The 16,280-nt window shown below is 37.8% G+C and overlaps 1 protein-coding gene across 2 annotated transcripts; it reads left to right on the plus strand.

Annotated features, from left to right (window-relative positions):
- The first annotated feature begins 14,725 nt into the window (after positions 1-14,725).
- On the plus strand, positions 14,726-15,744 carry LOC109422123 (geminin). Of its 2 annotated transcripts, none has more exons than XM_019696755.3 (3): positions 14,726-14,927; positions 15,048-15,187; positions 15,265-15,744. In XM_019696755.3, the coding sequence occupies exons 1-3, from the start codon at positions 14,868-14,870 to the stop codon at positions 15,689-15,691; spliced, it is 627 nt and encodes a 208-aa protein (XP_019552300.2). In that variant the 5' UTR covers positions 14,726-14,867; the 3' UTR covers positions 15,692-15,744. The 2 variants fall into 2 exon arrangements, with proteins under 2 accessions (XP_019552300.2, XP_019552301.2); XM_019696756.3 differs by having other exon boundaries at positions 14,726-14,924.
- Positions 15,745-16,280: the final 536 nt, after the last annotated feature.

Here is a 16,280-nt window from a genome sequence, read left to right on the forward strand (position 1 = left end):
TTTCAATTTTTTCCTCTGCCATTTCAATTACAACTTTGAGAATCACCTAGGTAAACAAACAAGAAACGCGCGAATTTCGCATCAAAAACAGTGCATGCATTGTTCTGGCGCGCGCCGCGCGGCAAAACGCATTCCGCTTCGCATCGTTCCGCGCGCACTCTGGCATGCTATGATTGTTTTCCCTGTATTCCAATGAACGGAGTTCTGCCGCGCGTCGCCGCGCGACCTGTCAAATGCCGCATTGCGCCGCGCCGCGCCGCGTGACGCGTCCACTCTGGCTGGCACCTTGTGCTCGCGCGCGAGCACGCAAGAATTCAGTCTAAAAATTGATGTGTACGTGTACGGTAGTGCGTTGGTTGTGATCCGCATTTAGCGGATTGTTCCGGTGAATATTCCGTGAACCGGCCTTCGGTTCACGACATGGATCTGTTGGCAGATTTTTATTATCATTACGTATTGCTTTTTTCACTGAAAATTTTCCTTGCTTCGCTGAACAACATGACGTTTTCTTCCTGCGAAGGCTTACGCGATACAGAAAACCGCTGAATTTCACACTAACACTGCAGAAAATCTGTCAACAATAACTCAATACACATGCATTTTCAGCGAAAAGATCTATTTGCGTGACAACAATCCACTCCCATGACTACCGGGCGGCCGCCGTCAAATATCAGGATTGCCAACTGTCCGGCGACTGCTGTCAGTTTTCTTTGTCGCCGAATCTGGCGCTGGGTCTTCAGCGCGGAAACCCAAAGGTGGGAATAAAATTTTGGGGTTTGCGCGCAATAAAAGAAAATGATTGAAATACGTTACCTTAAAACACTGCAGGAATTTGACCGGGAGACTTGAAATAGCGACCGTAAACTTGGCCAGCAACAAAAGTCTTGGTCCACCATTTTTCCGTTAGTGAAATGTTTTGAAGGTTTTGAAATATCAATCAATACACTCAAAATGTATATACAGTTAACATAGGATGTAAATTATAGACACTATAGATTCCATAGACTCGCGGAGACATGGTTGAGCAATACGATTTTAGAGTGTATCGAGTGAATATGACGTCACGCAATCCATTGTCGCTATCGATATCATGACGTCATTCTCGCTTTGCTACACGAACTGACAGCTCGTTTGGCTACAGTTTCCTTCGTCTCCGCGAGTCTATGGTATCTATAGTGTCTATAATGTAAATGTATCATTTTTAGAATAAGGCAATCCATGACGACTTTTCGCGATGGGAGTGACAGCCAAAAATGTAAACACAGTGTGAGTACTACAGTCATGACTCGCTGGTTGGGGGCTTAATAGTTGGGTGACTTTTTAGTTGGGGCCCCGTTAGTTGAGCTGTCAGCCAACTAAAAAGTACCTGGATGTCATAATTCAATGTCAAACTGAAAATGACAACCAATCTGTAATTCCGAGGGGCGAGCTAATGAGTTTTTGGTTTCTTTAACTTTACTGATAATCGAAAAGAATTTCTATTTCATATTTCTTCAAAAACAAAAAGAATATGTACAATTACTTCGAAACAAATGCAAAACATCGGTAATCCTCATTTTGTCGATCGTTGAAAGCGTTTTGTGCTTGCTTTTGGTCCGGGTGGTTTCATAAACATCTATATTTTCATTTCACCGACTAAAAATGGGTGAAAATAATTATTTCTCGCATTGGCCATATATGTATCTTGCAAAACGTATCAATTTTGCACTAAATGTGAAACAAATTGAAAAATTTTCCTTTTTGCTTCCAACCTAAACATGATTTAAAAAAAAACAATGTGCACGCCCCTTGTGCTGCTGTCACTTCACCCAACTAGCGAATCGAATTCGTTGGTTGGGTGGAGGTTGTGGCTCAACGAGCGGGTTCCGACTGTACTTAACCAAGTTTCGTCAAGTGTCGTTGGTGCTTAACAAATTCCTTTGTGTTCAACTGTCACCCCGATCGTTGGATGTCAAAAATACATGGTAAACAAAATAAATCAGCTGATCGCATCTGTCTCATGGATTGCCTTATAGTGGTAATCACGTTCAAATGTATGCGTGTCTCTTTTGTAGATGTAGTTGTGAAACTTGGGGGAAAATATGTGTACTCTTACCCCGGTTGTTAGTTTTATCATTATATAGCCGTTTTACCCAAATCAATTGGGTAATATTTCCATATGCAATCTGAATAGCCTTTAAATTGACGTGCATTTTTGTGTATGGAGAAATTCACGCTAGTATTCGTGTGTTGAAATGTCACTTATCTCTATTCATAGCTGTGCATACACGGAAAACTCAAGTACCTAAATTTGAGTTTTTTTAAACTCACTTTTGAGTTCTTTTTTGTCTCCTCTCTCATCCACTCTCTTTGTTGTTGTCAGAGAGCGAAGAGCAAACCAACCCAACTTTGACAGTTCGGTGCGGGAAGCCAAAATTGAGTAAACAGCATTGAACTCAAATTTGAGTATTTTGAACTAGCAGCTGGGTGAAAAAAACTTAGCCGGTAGCGAGGCCGGTAGGTACTTCGCCGCACGGGATCAAATGTAAAAAACCCACTTCAACATCGCTTCCACGAACACTCAAATATGGGTTCCCGCACGCAACCCCAAGTTGGGTGAAATAAACTACACTGATAAAATAGCAAAGTTAAAGTTTATGTAGTTGGCGCCCTTGAAATTCATAAGACATATCAAGGATTATTTTTATGTGAGCGAATATAAACTGTATGTCGAGGTTATTCAACTTTAAGATTGCGCAAACATAAATATTATAAGGGTCTTCGTTATAGTTAAAAATTATAGAAGTTCACTTATAATTATCATGTTTGGCTTTGTCAATGATTCAAACAGATTTCCAACGGTCGTAATGACTATCACCAGTTAGATCTCCAGCGAGAATGACGTGATGACATCTTTACTTTTCCAAAGAAGATTTCGCTACTCGGCTACATAAAACCAGAAACGTAAGTAAAGTGAGATAAAAATGAATTGCTTGCGATCATGGCTTTGCTTTCATCACAGGAAAAACAAACCCCCAGGAAGCGTGGTTGCCCTTTGGACCCAGCAGCAGGAGCGCGTCAATCCTACGGATGTTCCCACCAACACCTTCGTCACCCCAGCATTCGTCGTTCATTTGCGTTTCCTGCAACTTCCGAAACCGTAAAAGGATCACTATCGCCTTGGAGGATGAGCATACAGGAGTGGAATCCGGCGGCCGTGGGAACTGTATGTTCGGTGATTAAAGAATTCTCTCACGCCAGCTGCATCATCGGGTGACAACCACCTCGGGCAGAGCCAGTCCGTCCAGCGGCTTATGGAGCGACGCCAACAAGAATAGAGGATCGATGGCATATGCTGGCCACTTCAGTGCTCGAGGCAACAATTTTCACTGACCAGAATTATGTCCAATCTCTTAGTGGCGATGGAAGGAGAAATTTGTACAGTCTTTGTATTGTATAATATAATTTATTGTAAATAATGTAACATAGATCCAATCTAGGATCCAATAAACAAAAAATGATGTTTTGATGAAGTTGCTTGTTTTCATTTGTTTATAGCTTGAATAATGATTTTTATGGGAAATTTACCAATAATTGTTATATACCACCTATGCATAAATGTTAAAAGCCTCACACATAAATTTTAATTATCACACTAATGGATTTCATTCAATTTCGAATATAACTTTTATTTGTGAGAAATTTTATAGATTTTATGTTTCCGAACATATTTTTTAAAGGTGATCTCAAATTGCAAAAAAATATATAGCTTCACACTTAATAGTTAAACGGAAAATCTCTTCAGTGTACTGTATCTGTGAAATAAATAAATAAACTGTATCTGCTTAGCGCACATAAAAACTAACGGAGTTTTCATTTTAGAGTAGAGCAAATAAATTCAAATTTGTTGTCCCCGACGCCATAATGAAAAATAGCCGAACACTATCGCCACCTCTATAACGGTTCGCGTTGCTTTGATAGCTTGATCCCAAACCTCCGTGTGTTGATATAGGAAAAGGTTCGCATCTACGCTGATTTGACAGAAGCGTTCGCTCGCTTCGTTGGGTAACTGTTAAATTTAAGCCTGGAGCACATAGCGCCCGTTCCGTCGAGGTTTGCGTTTTTTTGACAGTTTTCCCATGGGAAATGTGTCAAACTACTGTCACGCACACGCAAACGTATGCATTGTGTGGGGCACTTTAGGGGGGACAGTTTTGAAATACCACTGTCACGTCGATTCGTCGGTGCTGTTAGGCAGGTTTGTACGTTTCTATTCGTGTAAAAAGTTTGTGAAAGGTGGAATTTTTGAAATTTATGTCTGCAACCGTGCCCGAGCACAAAAATAGTGTCATAAATGAAGTGCATCAAAAATCCATGTTTGAAAACAACCGCAGCAATAATGCAGGCTAGCCTAAACTTGAGCCTAAATTGGGTTGTTTAGTGAATAAAATATTGCTATTTTCTATAGCCTAATCGAAAGAGCTCATTTTTATGAGTATAACGTGATTTTATTGCGGATTCCAACACCTTTGTTTTGATGGTTAAACCAACAAAACAGTTTTAATTTTTGTGGATAGAATGACAGTTCAATCGTTAAAGTGACAGTTCGATCCGAACAAAAAAATTTCCCCATACAAACTTAAAATGCACACTCCTCGTCACACCGTCGTTTGAAGCGGACCACAAAAAGAGAGCACCGTTAGCCAAGCGTCAAGTGTAGTGAAGCGAAGAAAAAAAAACCGCGTCCGAAAGTTTTTCCTTATCCATATTTCTATCGTTCTTGATTAATTCCTTCAATTAATAGTTTTTTTTTAATCCTAAGTTGTAAATATAAGTGCTTAAAAGAGAGAAAAATCGGTCAGAAAGTGTTAGTTCATAAGTTGTAAATAAAATAAATAGAGAAAAATCAGTGATTAAGTGTAAGCTAGGTTAAGAAAGTGAAAGGGAGGAACGCCAGCTTTATGCTGGACTGATTCCGAACATGGACACCACACAAACAGACGACCCAAAGCTCCCACCCGATAAAGGTAAGGAATGGATGGAAACCAATTTACCCAACACAGACGAGGAAGATCTTTTCATGGGATTTTCGGAAAATGAACAAACATCAACCCAAAACGAAAACCAACAGCGAAATCGCCGCGAAAAAGACACGTACCAAGACAAACACACAAAACAGCTAAAAAAATCACAACCACACAAACAACTATTCACAAGATCACAAACACAGACAAACACAAACGAAAACCTAACCTCACAAATCCAAACACAGACAATCACAAACACAAACGAAAACCTAACCTCACAAACCACAAAAAACACGACGAAAGAAAAACCAACAAACAGCCAAAAAAACAACAACAACCAAATCATCTGGATCCAAAACAATCAACACAACACACTTTTTATCGAACCAATCTCAATCAAGGAAGGGGAAAAATTGCTCGAACCAATGGAAGTGGGCAAATTTCTCCATGATGCAGGACTAGACCAATTCACAGAACTCAAACAAGCAGGACAATACCGCTACAAATTAATCTACAAAAAACCTAAAGATACCGAAAAACTATTAAACGCGACTCAACTCCTAAAAAACAACAACTACAGAGCATTCATCCCGAGAATGCTACTAGAAACAACAGGCATAATAAACCAAGTACCAATCTCACTCACTGAAAAAGACATTTATCAAAACGCAATCTCTGAAAAAAAAATCACAAAAATCGAAAGAATAAAAAGACGCAAAGACCCCAAAGACCCAAAATCAGAACTCATTAACACACGTTCCATTAAGATCACCTTTGAAGGACCAGAACTTCCTCGAACAGTCCAAATCTACGGGGTATACAGAAACCCGGAAATTTACATCTACCCAGTAAGAATCTGCAAAAAGTGCTGGAGGCTAGGGCACAAAGACACAGCTTGTAAGGGCAAAAAAACGTGTATCAAATGCGGTAAACCAGAAACAGAAAATCACACGGGATGCAACGATACTCAAAAGCGAATCTGTAGGAACTGTGGGGAAAACCATCTTCCTACTTACAAAGAATGTCCAGAGCGAGTTAGGATGGAACACATAAACGTAGCAATGACAGTAAACAAAATGACCTTCCAAGAAGCAGAAGAACTTTACCCCAAGAAAGGCATACAAACATCCAACAGATACGCTTTGTTAGAGTCTACCGTTGAATTCCCACAGTTGGAACAACCCAGTACGACGAACACAAAGTTTAGACATGTCAACCAAACTACTACAAAACTTGACTACAAGACAATCATTCGCAACATGAACACCAACGAAACACAGAAACAACACAAAACCAGACCAGAAATACAAAAAAACATCTTTCCGACAGCAGAAACCTATCCTGAACAAGTACGAGTAATTGAAAACAATCCACACAGAGTTACGGAAACAGAAAAACTACAAACAGAACAGGAAAACTTAACGAAACAACTACAACACATATTCGAAAAAATAACAGACAAATCATCTGAAAACCAATTGGATTCAGATTTACTTCTAATTGAAATAGCTACAATGATTCAAAACTTAATTCAATTTACTAAAACTCGACAAAAGAGTAACAATTAACACATAATTATGGATAATAGTTTTTTAAACGATTTAAACATATCTCAACTAAACATACACAGCATAAGACCTCTCCATAAAAGAGAAACCATAAAAACATACATTAAAACCAAAAACATACATATATTCTTACTTCAAGAGACTGGCTTAAGCCAGATGAGAAATTTAAATTTCTCAATTACAATTTCATTAAAAACTGTAGACCAGATGGCTACGGTGGCACAGGAATTTTAATTCATCCCACACTTATATACGAAGAAATAATATTTACAGACATAGAACTTGAAATGACAGCAATTAAAGTAAAAAACACAAAACAACCAATTCTATTTATTTCATTATATATACCACCAGACACACAATTAGCAGAAATAAAAGAACCGCTCGAAAAACTCTTCAACTACATAGACAACAGTACAATACCAGTATTCTTAGGAGGCGACCTGAATGCTCATCACTCAACATGGGACAGTGTTTCAAATAAAACTGACAGAAGAGGAGAACTAATAAGTGAAATAATTGGAAATAGTAACACAATTTTTCTAAACACGGGAGTAGGAACCAGGTGGGAAGATATCAATAGCAATTCATCAGCAATAGACCTCACAATTACAACTCCAGAACTAGGCCCAATAACAAGTTGGGAAACCAGTTCAGAAGATTTAGGATCAGACCACAAACTAATTGAATGCCAAATAACACAATACAACAAATACAGTAATAAAACATCAAAAACAATAACCAGCAAAAATAAAGCAATTGAAAACATTAATCAAATAGACCCAAAATCAATAACAAACATAGAACATCTAAACAAAGAAATTGAAAAAGCACTAAACAAGGCAACCTACACCATCCATCCAAACAGCAAAAAGAAAATAAAACCATACTGGAACGAACACATCAAAAAACTGTACGAAATTAAAAACAGAAAACATATAGAATTCAGAAACAACTTAACCCTTGCAAACAAACTCGAATTCAAAAAAGCAGAAAGAAATTTCAGAAACGCGTTGAAAAAAGAAGTATTCGAATACAGGAACAAAATGTTAGATGAAATAAATGAACGGACAAGTGTAAATGAAATGTGGAGTATAGTCAGATGCGTGAGTGGTAATTACAAACACAAAGAAAATGCTGAGATCATAAATAACAAAGAACTAGCAACTAAATTTATAGAATTAAACTTTAAAGAAGAAACACATAATAATCTAACAAACACAAACTATGATGTAGAAGAAGAAAAGTACGTAGCAAAATAGAAAACATGATTAAAACAATCAAAGAAAGAAAAGACACATCGGCAGCTGGACTAAATAAACTATCATACTATTTCTTAAAAAATACCAATATAAATCTTCTCACAAAAATACTAGAGTTAACCAACCAAGTGTGGACAAACGAGAAAATACCAGAAGATTGGCTATTAATTAAAATAATACCCATATTAAAACAAGGAAAAGATAAACTAAAAGAAACATCATACAGACCGATCGCTCTAATAAACGTCAACTTAAAAATAATTAACTGTGAGGTTAAAAAAATACTAAATCTATATCTAGAACAACAAAACCTTATACCTGACTTATCATACGGATTTAGAAAAGGTTATTCGGCAATAAATTGTATAAACCATATCAATTCAATCATAACTGAAGCCAAGAGGCAAAAACAAATAGCAGCTACAATTTTCCTAGACCTAAAAAAAGCATTTGACTCGGTAGATATAAATATATTATTAAAACAAGTAGATATTTTAAAAATCCCAAGAAAAATAACAACATGGCTAGAATTATACTTAAAAAACCGGAAAGTCATTTTACAGACATTACACGGAGACATAGAACAAAAAACAAACAGAGGGCTACCCCAAGGGTGCCCACTATCACCAATTTTATTCAACATATACACGAAAACATTACACGATGTAACAACAGATAAAATTTTTTTTATTCAATTTGCAGACGACTTTTCAATCACAATTATCGGAGATTCACTAGAAGAGGTAGAAACAACAGCAAACATAATTCTAGACCAAATTAAAGACCAACTAGCAGCGTTAAAAATAGATATCAATCCCGACAAATCTGCAGTTATTCTATTTAACTCCAGGTTTAACGATAATATAAACATTAAAATAAACAACATAGAGGTAGAACAGAAAGAAATACATAAATACTTAGGCTACATATTAGATAATAAACTATCACATAAACCACACATAAACTACGTGAACGATAAAGTAAAGAAAAGACTAAACGTTATGAAAATGATATGTAAAAAAAGCAAAGGAGCCCACCCAAAAACAGCGCTTAAGATAAACAAAGCAATCATAAGATCTCAAATAGATTACGGATTAACAATATACGGTGGAACTGCAAAAACTAATCTAATAAAACTGAATTCGTCATTTAACTGTTCATTGAGAACATGCCTAAGATTACTAAAGTCAACGCCCATTAATGTTTTATATTCTGAAGCAGGAGAATTTCCAATAAAATATCGTGCAAAATGGCTAGTAAAGAAAGAAGCAATTAAAACGTTTTTCCATGACAAACCTATTGTACAAATAATTTCAAAATTTCTAGAAATAGAACTTCTTCCTAAAAACCATACATATTTAGAATGTACAACGTATGAAAACAACTATTTAATCATACTAACCAATAACAAAACAAATCACAATGAAATAAATGAAAACAAAGCCAACCAAATAATAAGAACCCAAATCCCTGGATTAAAAATAAAGGAAATGAACAACACTACAGCTAAAACGATAGCATTAAGCTACCTAAACCAGAACTACGAGCAATTCCATAAAATTTATACAGACGGATCAAAAACAGCTAACGCTTGCGGTATTGGAATATGGTATGAACAAAATAATGAAAAACTAAAATGCAAAGTAAACAACGCAATGTCAATTATGAATGTAGAACTCATGGCCATAAATACTGCCATAGATATTATCAATACTAAGGAAACCGATAAATTCGCAATTCTCACTGATTCACAATCAGCATTAATAAGCTTGAAAAATAAAAATACGGAGGATAATTTTATTATAACGGACATAATAAAGAAACTGAATAAAACTGACAAAATAATAAACTTACAATGGGTTCCAGGACACAAAGGGGTGACAGGAAACGAACACGCAGATAGCCTTTCTAAAGAAGGATGCAACAGCGATCAAATGATACACACAAAAATACCCCTACAAGATACAATAAACCTAGCTAAAACAGAAACACTAGAAGAATGGAGAGTGGAATACACTAATATATCTACACAAAAAGGAGTTAAACATTACGATATTATGCCTAAACCAACACTAAAACCTTGGTTCGATACTCTAGATCTAGACACACAAGAAATTGTAACAATAGGCAGATTAAGATCATATCATACACTATCTGTTGCGTCGAGCGAACGATAGGCCCTTTGCAGAGTTAGATCGTTTCAATGTCACACACTAGCGACGGAATGTGTCAAAGAAAAATTCGATAGAAACGAGAAAATGCGTACGGGTTTTATAAAGTGAATTTTCTGTAGTAGTTATTTCGTAAAAGAGCCATATGAACTTTCTAAAATTATAGTGAATTTGAGTAGTTAGTTATTAGTTATTTAGACAATTTGTTTCATACGCTGCATTCCAAGGGGCAGATCACTCTTTGAATGTGCATTCGATTTGCATTTAATGTATACAAATGCATTTTTATGTTTTTCCATCGACTTAGCCTTGAAACACGCAAATGTCAAAAGTATTGACGAAAATCGTTTGTGATGAGTTCTATATTTTTGTTAATTCAGAAGTTTTCACAGTGAAAATAGAAAACTTGGACCGAAATCGTGAGTATAGTTCTATTAACTTAAGGTCGACAAACTTATAACATGAAAAAATTTGCAGGAGCAGATCTGATTACGGATGGAACGACTGTTGGACTGGTTTCTCCATAAATAAAAGAAAAAACAAGTACTCGACGTTATTTTTATTACAATGCGCGCCACGGCACGCCAATGGTCAAAGCAGCCACCTGAAGAGGGAGGAGATGTGGACAGAAGCCAGCGGAAGCACTGAGTATGATGAGAGTGTTGTAATAGCAGGTATCGTAACCTTGCTTTCGGAAATCTCAACATCATCCACAGGCTGGGTACTCACCGAGTTTTAGTCATAAGTGATCAAATGTAAAGAATTCGATGAATATATTGAGTTTATTGTAGAACATGGACGTAAACGGTTTTGTTATTTGCATCCTTAGGAATGCCCCAAAAACTAATTTTTCGGAATATAACAGAGAGAAAATTGTAGAAAAGATCGGGCGATGGCACTGCGTTAAAGATGACGAAAAGTGTACGGGATCAGTGAATCACTAGAGAGTGTAAAGTTTTGGGGTCGGGGTTGTCACGTTTGGGCCTCCGATCCGTGCAATTGAGGGCTGTTCCAACCTTGTGGGCGAGGTGTTACGATTTGTGCTGTTGACGAACTAGACTGAAGCACCCGCTAGCTAGGGAACATTTCGCGACGAGCTACGGTAGCCCTCGTCAAGCCGCCGCCACCGGTAATCCCACTCTCGCTCAAGGTCAGCATCAGGCAGCCGCATCGTCGACCAGTTCGTCCCGCCAGAATTCATCGACCGCCGGACCGTGTCAGGCACCCCCGTGTAGAACGACACGCGGAGCTGACGTGAGACGCTATTCCGCCAACGGCTTGCCGGTGACGCTGCTCCTTGACTCTTCCTTTGCTGTTTCGCCAAAGTGCAGGATCGACACCGGACCACGATTGATCGCCTGTCACATCCGCCTGGTACCTCGCGCCTGCACCACCAGATCTTCGGGCAGCAAAAGTAAATTATATCGCTATCCTGGACAGTTAGCACTGTTTGAAACTCATTTGTTGTTCGAAACTGACAACTGTCAAGAATCAATCATTGTAGCAAGTCATGGATTGTCATTTTACTGAATTAATAAATGAATGCATTGAAATGCATTTGAATGCAAACAATTTTGTTGATACATCAGATGTTCAAAGAGTGATCCACCCCTTGCTGCATTCTCTATAAATTGGTAAAAAGAACTTCCCGAATAAAAAATACAGTAGAAAAACCGAACGTTATATTGTAACAGTACTATTTAGAACCATATTTTTACAATAGACACCACTGTAAATATAAAAATACAAAAACAATAAGATGTAATGTAGGATACCATACCGTGAATTGTAAATAAGATTTTTACAATATATTATACAGGTTGTTAAGTATCGTAACAATATAAAAAAATATTTTTTTCCATATATATTTTTTTGCAAAACCATACATTTTATTGTTAATGAATTGTTCAAAATAATGATACGTGGGTTTAAATATACCGTACATTGTATGGTACATGAATGGTTTCAAATAATAAAATGTACCGTAAATAAATTGTTTTTAATTGTAATTTCACTACTGGTTATACATTTAATCAAATGGTTTTGGAATGGTTCTCTTTTGTTATGTTGAATTGATTTACATTACATAAACCATATATTGTTATATTATCTTGCCATTTTCCTCCTGTTAATGGCATCTTAGGCTTATTAGTTTTTTTTAGAATGCGCTTTGGGAATTCCCAGAGCGTTTTGGATAACCATTCATATATAGGATCGCCCACGTCTAAGTCTGAGTAGTCTCTGATTGCATTAACAGTTGAAGCTTAGGCTCCCATTCCCCACCAGCCAGATAACCGGGTTTCGCAAACTAAGCATTATTTGTGGCAACACTTTGAGCGGCATGATGGAACTATGCCGAGCGCGCTAAGCGTTATTAGACCACTAATGTAGTTGCATGAAGTGGGTGACGAGGTACATAAGTATCATTACAGCGTGCTTAACCGTTATTGCAATATTGAGGCACCAGTTTGACTAAAGTTTGAAATACATAACAACTCATGAGATAACTGTCAAGTTCGATTCAAATATAAGTTAGGTTAAAAAGCGAACCCGCAGACGAACCTATATTAAAAGTCATTTCAGTGTTCAGTCCAGTCCATATGTTAAAGATGACTCTACGTCAAAGATAAAGTTTGTCAACCGCATTTGATTCGATTGTGGTCGAAGGCAAGTTCACATGAGAGAAGAGGAGAAAATTCCCCTAAATGCAAATACAGAAAGAATAGTGTTGAAGAGTTGAACTCATCTACTGATTTACGGTAATCTGACCTGCATCTTTCCGGGTTGGCCTACATTGCATTCGTATTTCTCTCATCGCACTCTACACACCTAGCCCGCCATATCTCTTGGACCCCTGCTTGGACCTGCAGTTCTTAGGACATCTGGTTTACCACTGATTTAAACATGTTATTGGCATTAACCCTTTGGAGCCGGAGGGATCATATATGACCCCGGCGATGAAACCGAGCATAACAAACGTGTTCGACACCAGCGAGGTTGCGTCAACAACGGCGAAAAAAATCGATTCCAAAAGGTTAAATTGATGTTTCAACTTATTCATTTTCTTTCTTTCCTTTCCTTTGCATCAAAAAAGTCACAAACATCAACAAAACAAAGCACGGAAAAAATCTTAAACTGAATAAACTGGTGTTCGATTTGAATAGGTCGAATCTGCATAGGAATCACAGCAAACATACGATCTATTCAAATCGAACACCAGAAATAATTAAAAATTCACGGAAAAATAATGTTTCGGAAAAGTGAATGGTTCAAACGTAAGAAAAACAGTATAATATATTGTTACATTAAAATCCAATGTAAATGTATAGTATAGCGAACCATTTCATTACAATACACTTTATTGTAGCTGGTACACTGTATGGTGCAGGAATGGTTTTCACCATACACCCTATGGTTCGTTTTTATCCGGGTTATCATACTGAAGATGAACTATATAACCACAACTTCTATACATCTATTTAGAAACCTGCAAGCAATCGCTCAGAGGCATAAATTACTCTAGGCTAACTGATTGAAAACTTATCTAATCAGTTAAGAATTGTAAGTTGAACCAGCACTGAATTCAATATGAGGTTTTCTAAGGTTTCTCTTGTATTTTAGTAGCTCTATATAAGATTCCAAATCATCCAAGTGCGTCGCTATTTAGCCAATTGAAGACCAATTTGTAAGGTTAAGTATTCTCTATTGTATATGTCGTAAATAACTATGAAATATATTTCAGTCGAGTTGCTTGGTAAACCCCAACTACGAGAAGTTTTCACACTATCAAAAGAAAAATTATATATGTGGAAATTAGAACAAGACGATAAATGCGAAAGTTGTGGGGTTAAAGAGGATTCCACCCATACCTTATTACACTGTTCAAAATATGCACAATCAAGAACAAATTACAAAATATTAACAGAACACGATAACATGGATTCACTACTTAGCCGGGCAAACACTGTCAATTACCGAGAAATCTCTAAATTTGTTAAACAAAATAATATTACGATTTAAGAGCCGACACAAAACAAAGAACGATTCATCACTCTTACAGTACTATTAAAAATATAATCACCGACTTAAATCGTTCGGTGCCATCTATTAATTGAAGGAACAAAAAAAAAGATCTATAGAGATCGCGTTCGATTCTAATGTCGAATTCGTTTTTAAACCTGGGTTGGAACTGGATCGGCGGAAAATATGTAAACAAACAACATCAAACAAACTTTAGTACAAGCGAAACCGAAGTCGGGTTGGGGTTGAAACTGTGATCTGATCCAGTTCCAACCCAGGTTGGAACTGAATCAAAAACGAAAACGACATAAAATTGGGCGATGGAGATGCCCTAAACATACGCTTCACGACTTGACAACACTTGGCAGTATAGACGGTATAAAGTCTCGCCATAAGAGGAGAGGAAGAAGAAGAAGAAACTTAAAATGCATTTTAAAAATAGTTCCCGGAATCCAAAAATTATGAAATTTTGGATTTCGACTAATTTTTGGCCGGAGAATCCGATTATGGAATAATCCGGATACCCCTAAAGAACCCAATTCGTGCAGAAGTTCAAAAAAATATTTAAAACTGTGGAAAATAGTTTGAATTGTTGTCTGGTTTACACATCTGTGAACCGACCGGGAAAAAATAGACGAGTTTAGTACATTATCGCAATCCCACCCCTGACGCGGCCACTTTTCCATTTTAGTACAACTTTGACAGCTCAATTTAGGCGCAATTTTCCGACCAACGACGATCATCAAGACGCTCGAAATTAGTGCAAAATACAAACAATCCGGTTTATCCGATTTTACCGGTGAAAAGCCAGTGGAAAATAAAGGAAATAGACGCCCAACAATGTCGGCCTCCAGCGGCAAGGTTGTGATCCCGGTGGAATCGCCCGCAGAGCAGGAGGTAGTGAGTAAAATCGATTTAAGTTCTGTCCTAGCGGGGATGAGGTTACGTTTCGTTGGTGTATGTGTGTGTTCGCGATGGCGACTGACCCGATTGTTTTTGTCCGTTTGTCTTGTGTTTTAGGAGCATCTCAAAAACGCACGGAAGCTGCTGAAGGATGTCCAGAACACCCCAGCGATGAACAAGGAAAACGTCGGTAAGCTGAACAAGCTTCCCATGTACCTATCGCAGTCCCACAAGGAGCTGGCCAAGAAATCGCTCTTGTAAGTTTCCCTTCGATGGCGGAGGAAATTCGTTGATGGGCAGTGTTGCCATAATTGCTGTTTTGTTTTGATTTCAGCTCAGACGCATTGGAGGCAATCGAGCTCAAGCGGAAAAAGACGACGACGGTTCAGTCGCAATCGAGCCAGACGTCGCCGGAGAAGAAACCCGCCACAGTGACCAAACCCACGATTACCGCTGAGGATCTCACTTCGGCCGAGGGTCCCAGTGAACTGTACTGGGAGGTGCTGGCGGAAAGACGACGGCTCGCTCTAGAGGAATCTTTGACGGAGAATCAGGAACTGTGCGAGAAAGTTGCCGCCCTGGAAGAAGAGCTGAATCTCTCCAAGGAGATGCTCCAGGAGGCTCGCAATCTGGTGGAGGTGCTGACGGAGCTTCTGCAAGAGGGCGAAGCGGAAAAGGGTGAAACGAGCGGAGTGGGGCAGGTAGATGATAGCGGGGTGCCTCCGGAGCCGGAGCTGCCCAGCGACGACGAAGAGCTGTAAGTTGACAAAACCAGGGTTCCGATAATCTTTGGTTCCACTGTAGATAGATAAAATGCTTTCAAAATATAACGGACTTAACGAATAATATTATGATTTCGTGAAAGCCCAGTTTCTTATTTAATTAATAATCCTCATTAATATAATCATAGTTCATTTTGACTAAGGAAACTTTCAAAGAAGAAACGTTTCTACTTCTACCTATCCTACCGTAAAATATATAGTTATTTTCTTTGTAGATGTTCACATATGTAGAATTACGCGTTATTGCCATCCATTCTGACGTCAAAATATTTTTTTTTCTTGTTTTTGTATCTTGATTGAAATATATGTGTGTGTGGAAAGAGATGATGATATTTGTTGTGTAGAAAAAACATGAGAAATCATAAGGAATTCTAAACGAGCTGTAAAACTTCCTTCCTAGAAGTCATTTTAGCGCATCACTTCTTCTATGAAGTTATGAAGAGCTGTTCAATTTCTAGGATGTAATCTGCCTATGATCGCATAACTGTCCCATAGGAATAGGAAACCCACAAATATGGGACTGATATGCGAGCATGAGCAGTAATATATATTTCGCTCAATTTTTATA

This window comes from Aedes albopictus, chromosome 1, assembly GCF_035046485.1.
Source record: "Aedes albopictus strain Foshan chromosome 1, AalbF5, whole genome shotgun sequence".
NCBI classification, from domain to species: domain Eukaryota; kingdom Metazoa; phylum Arthropoda; class Insecta; order Diptera; family Culicidae; genus Aedes; species Aedes albopictus.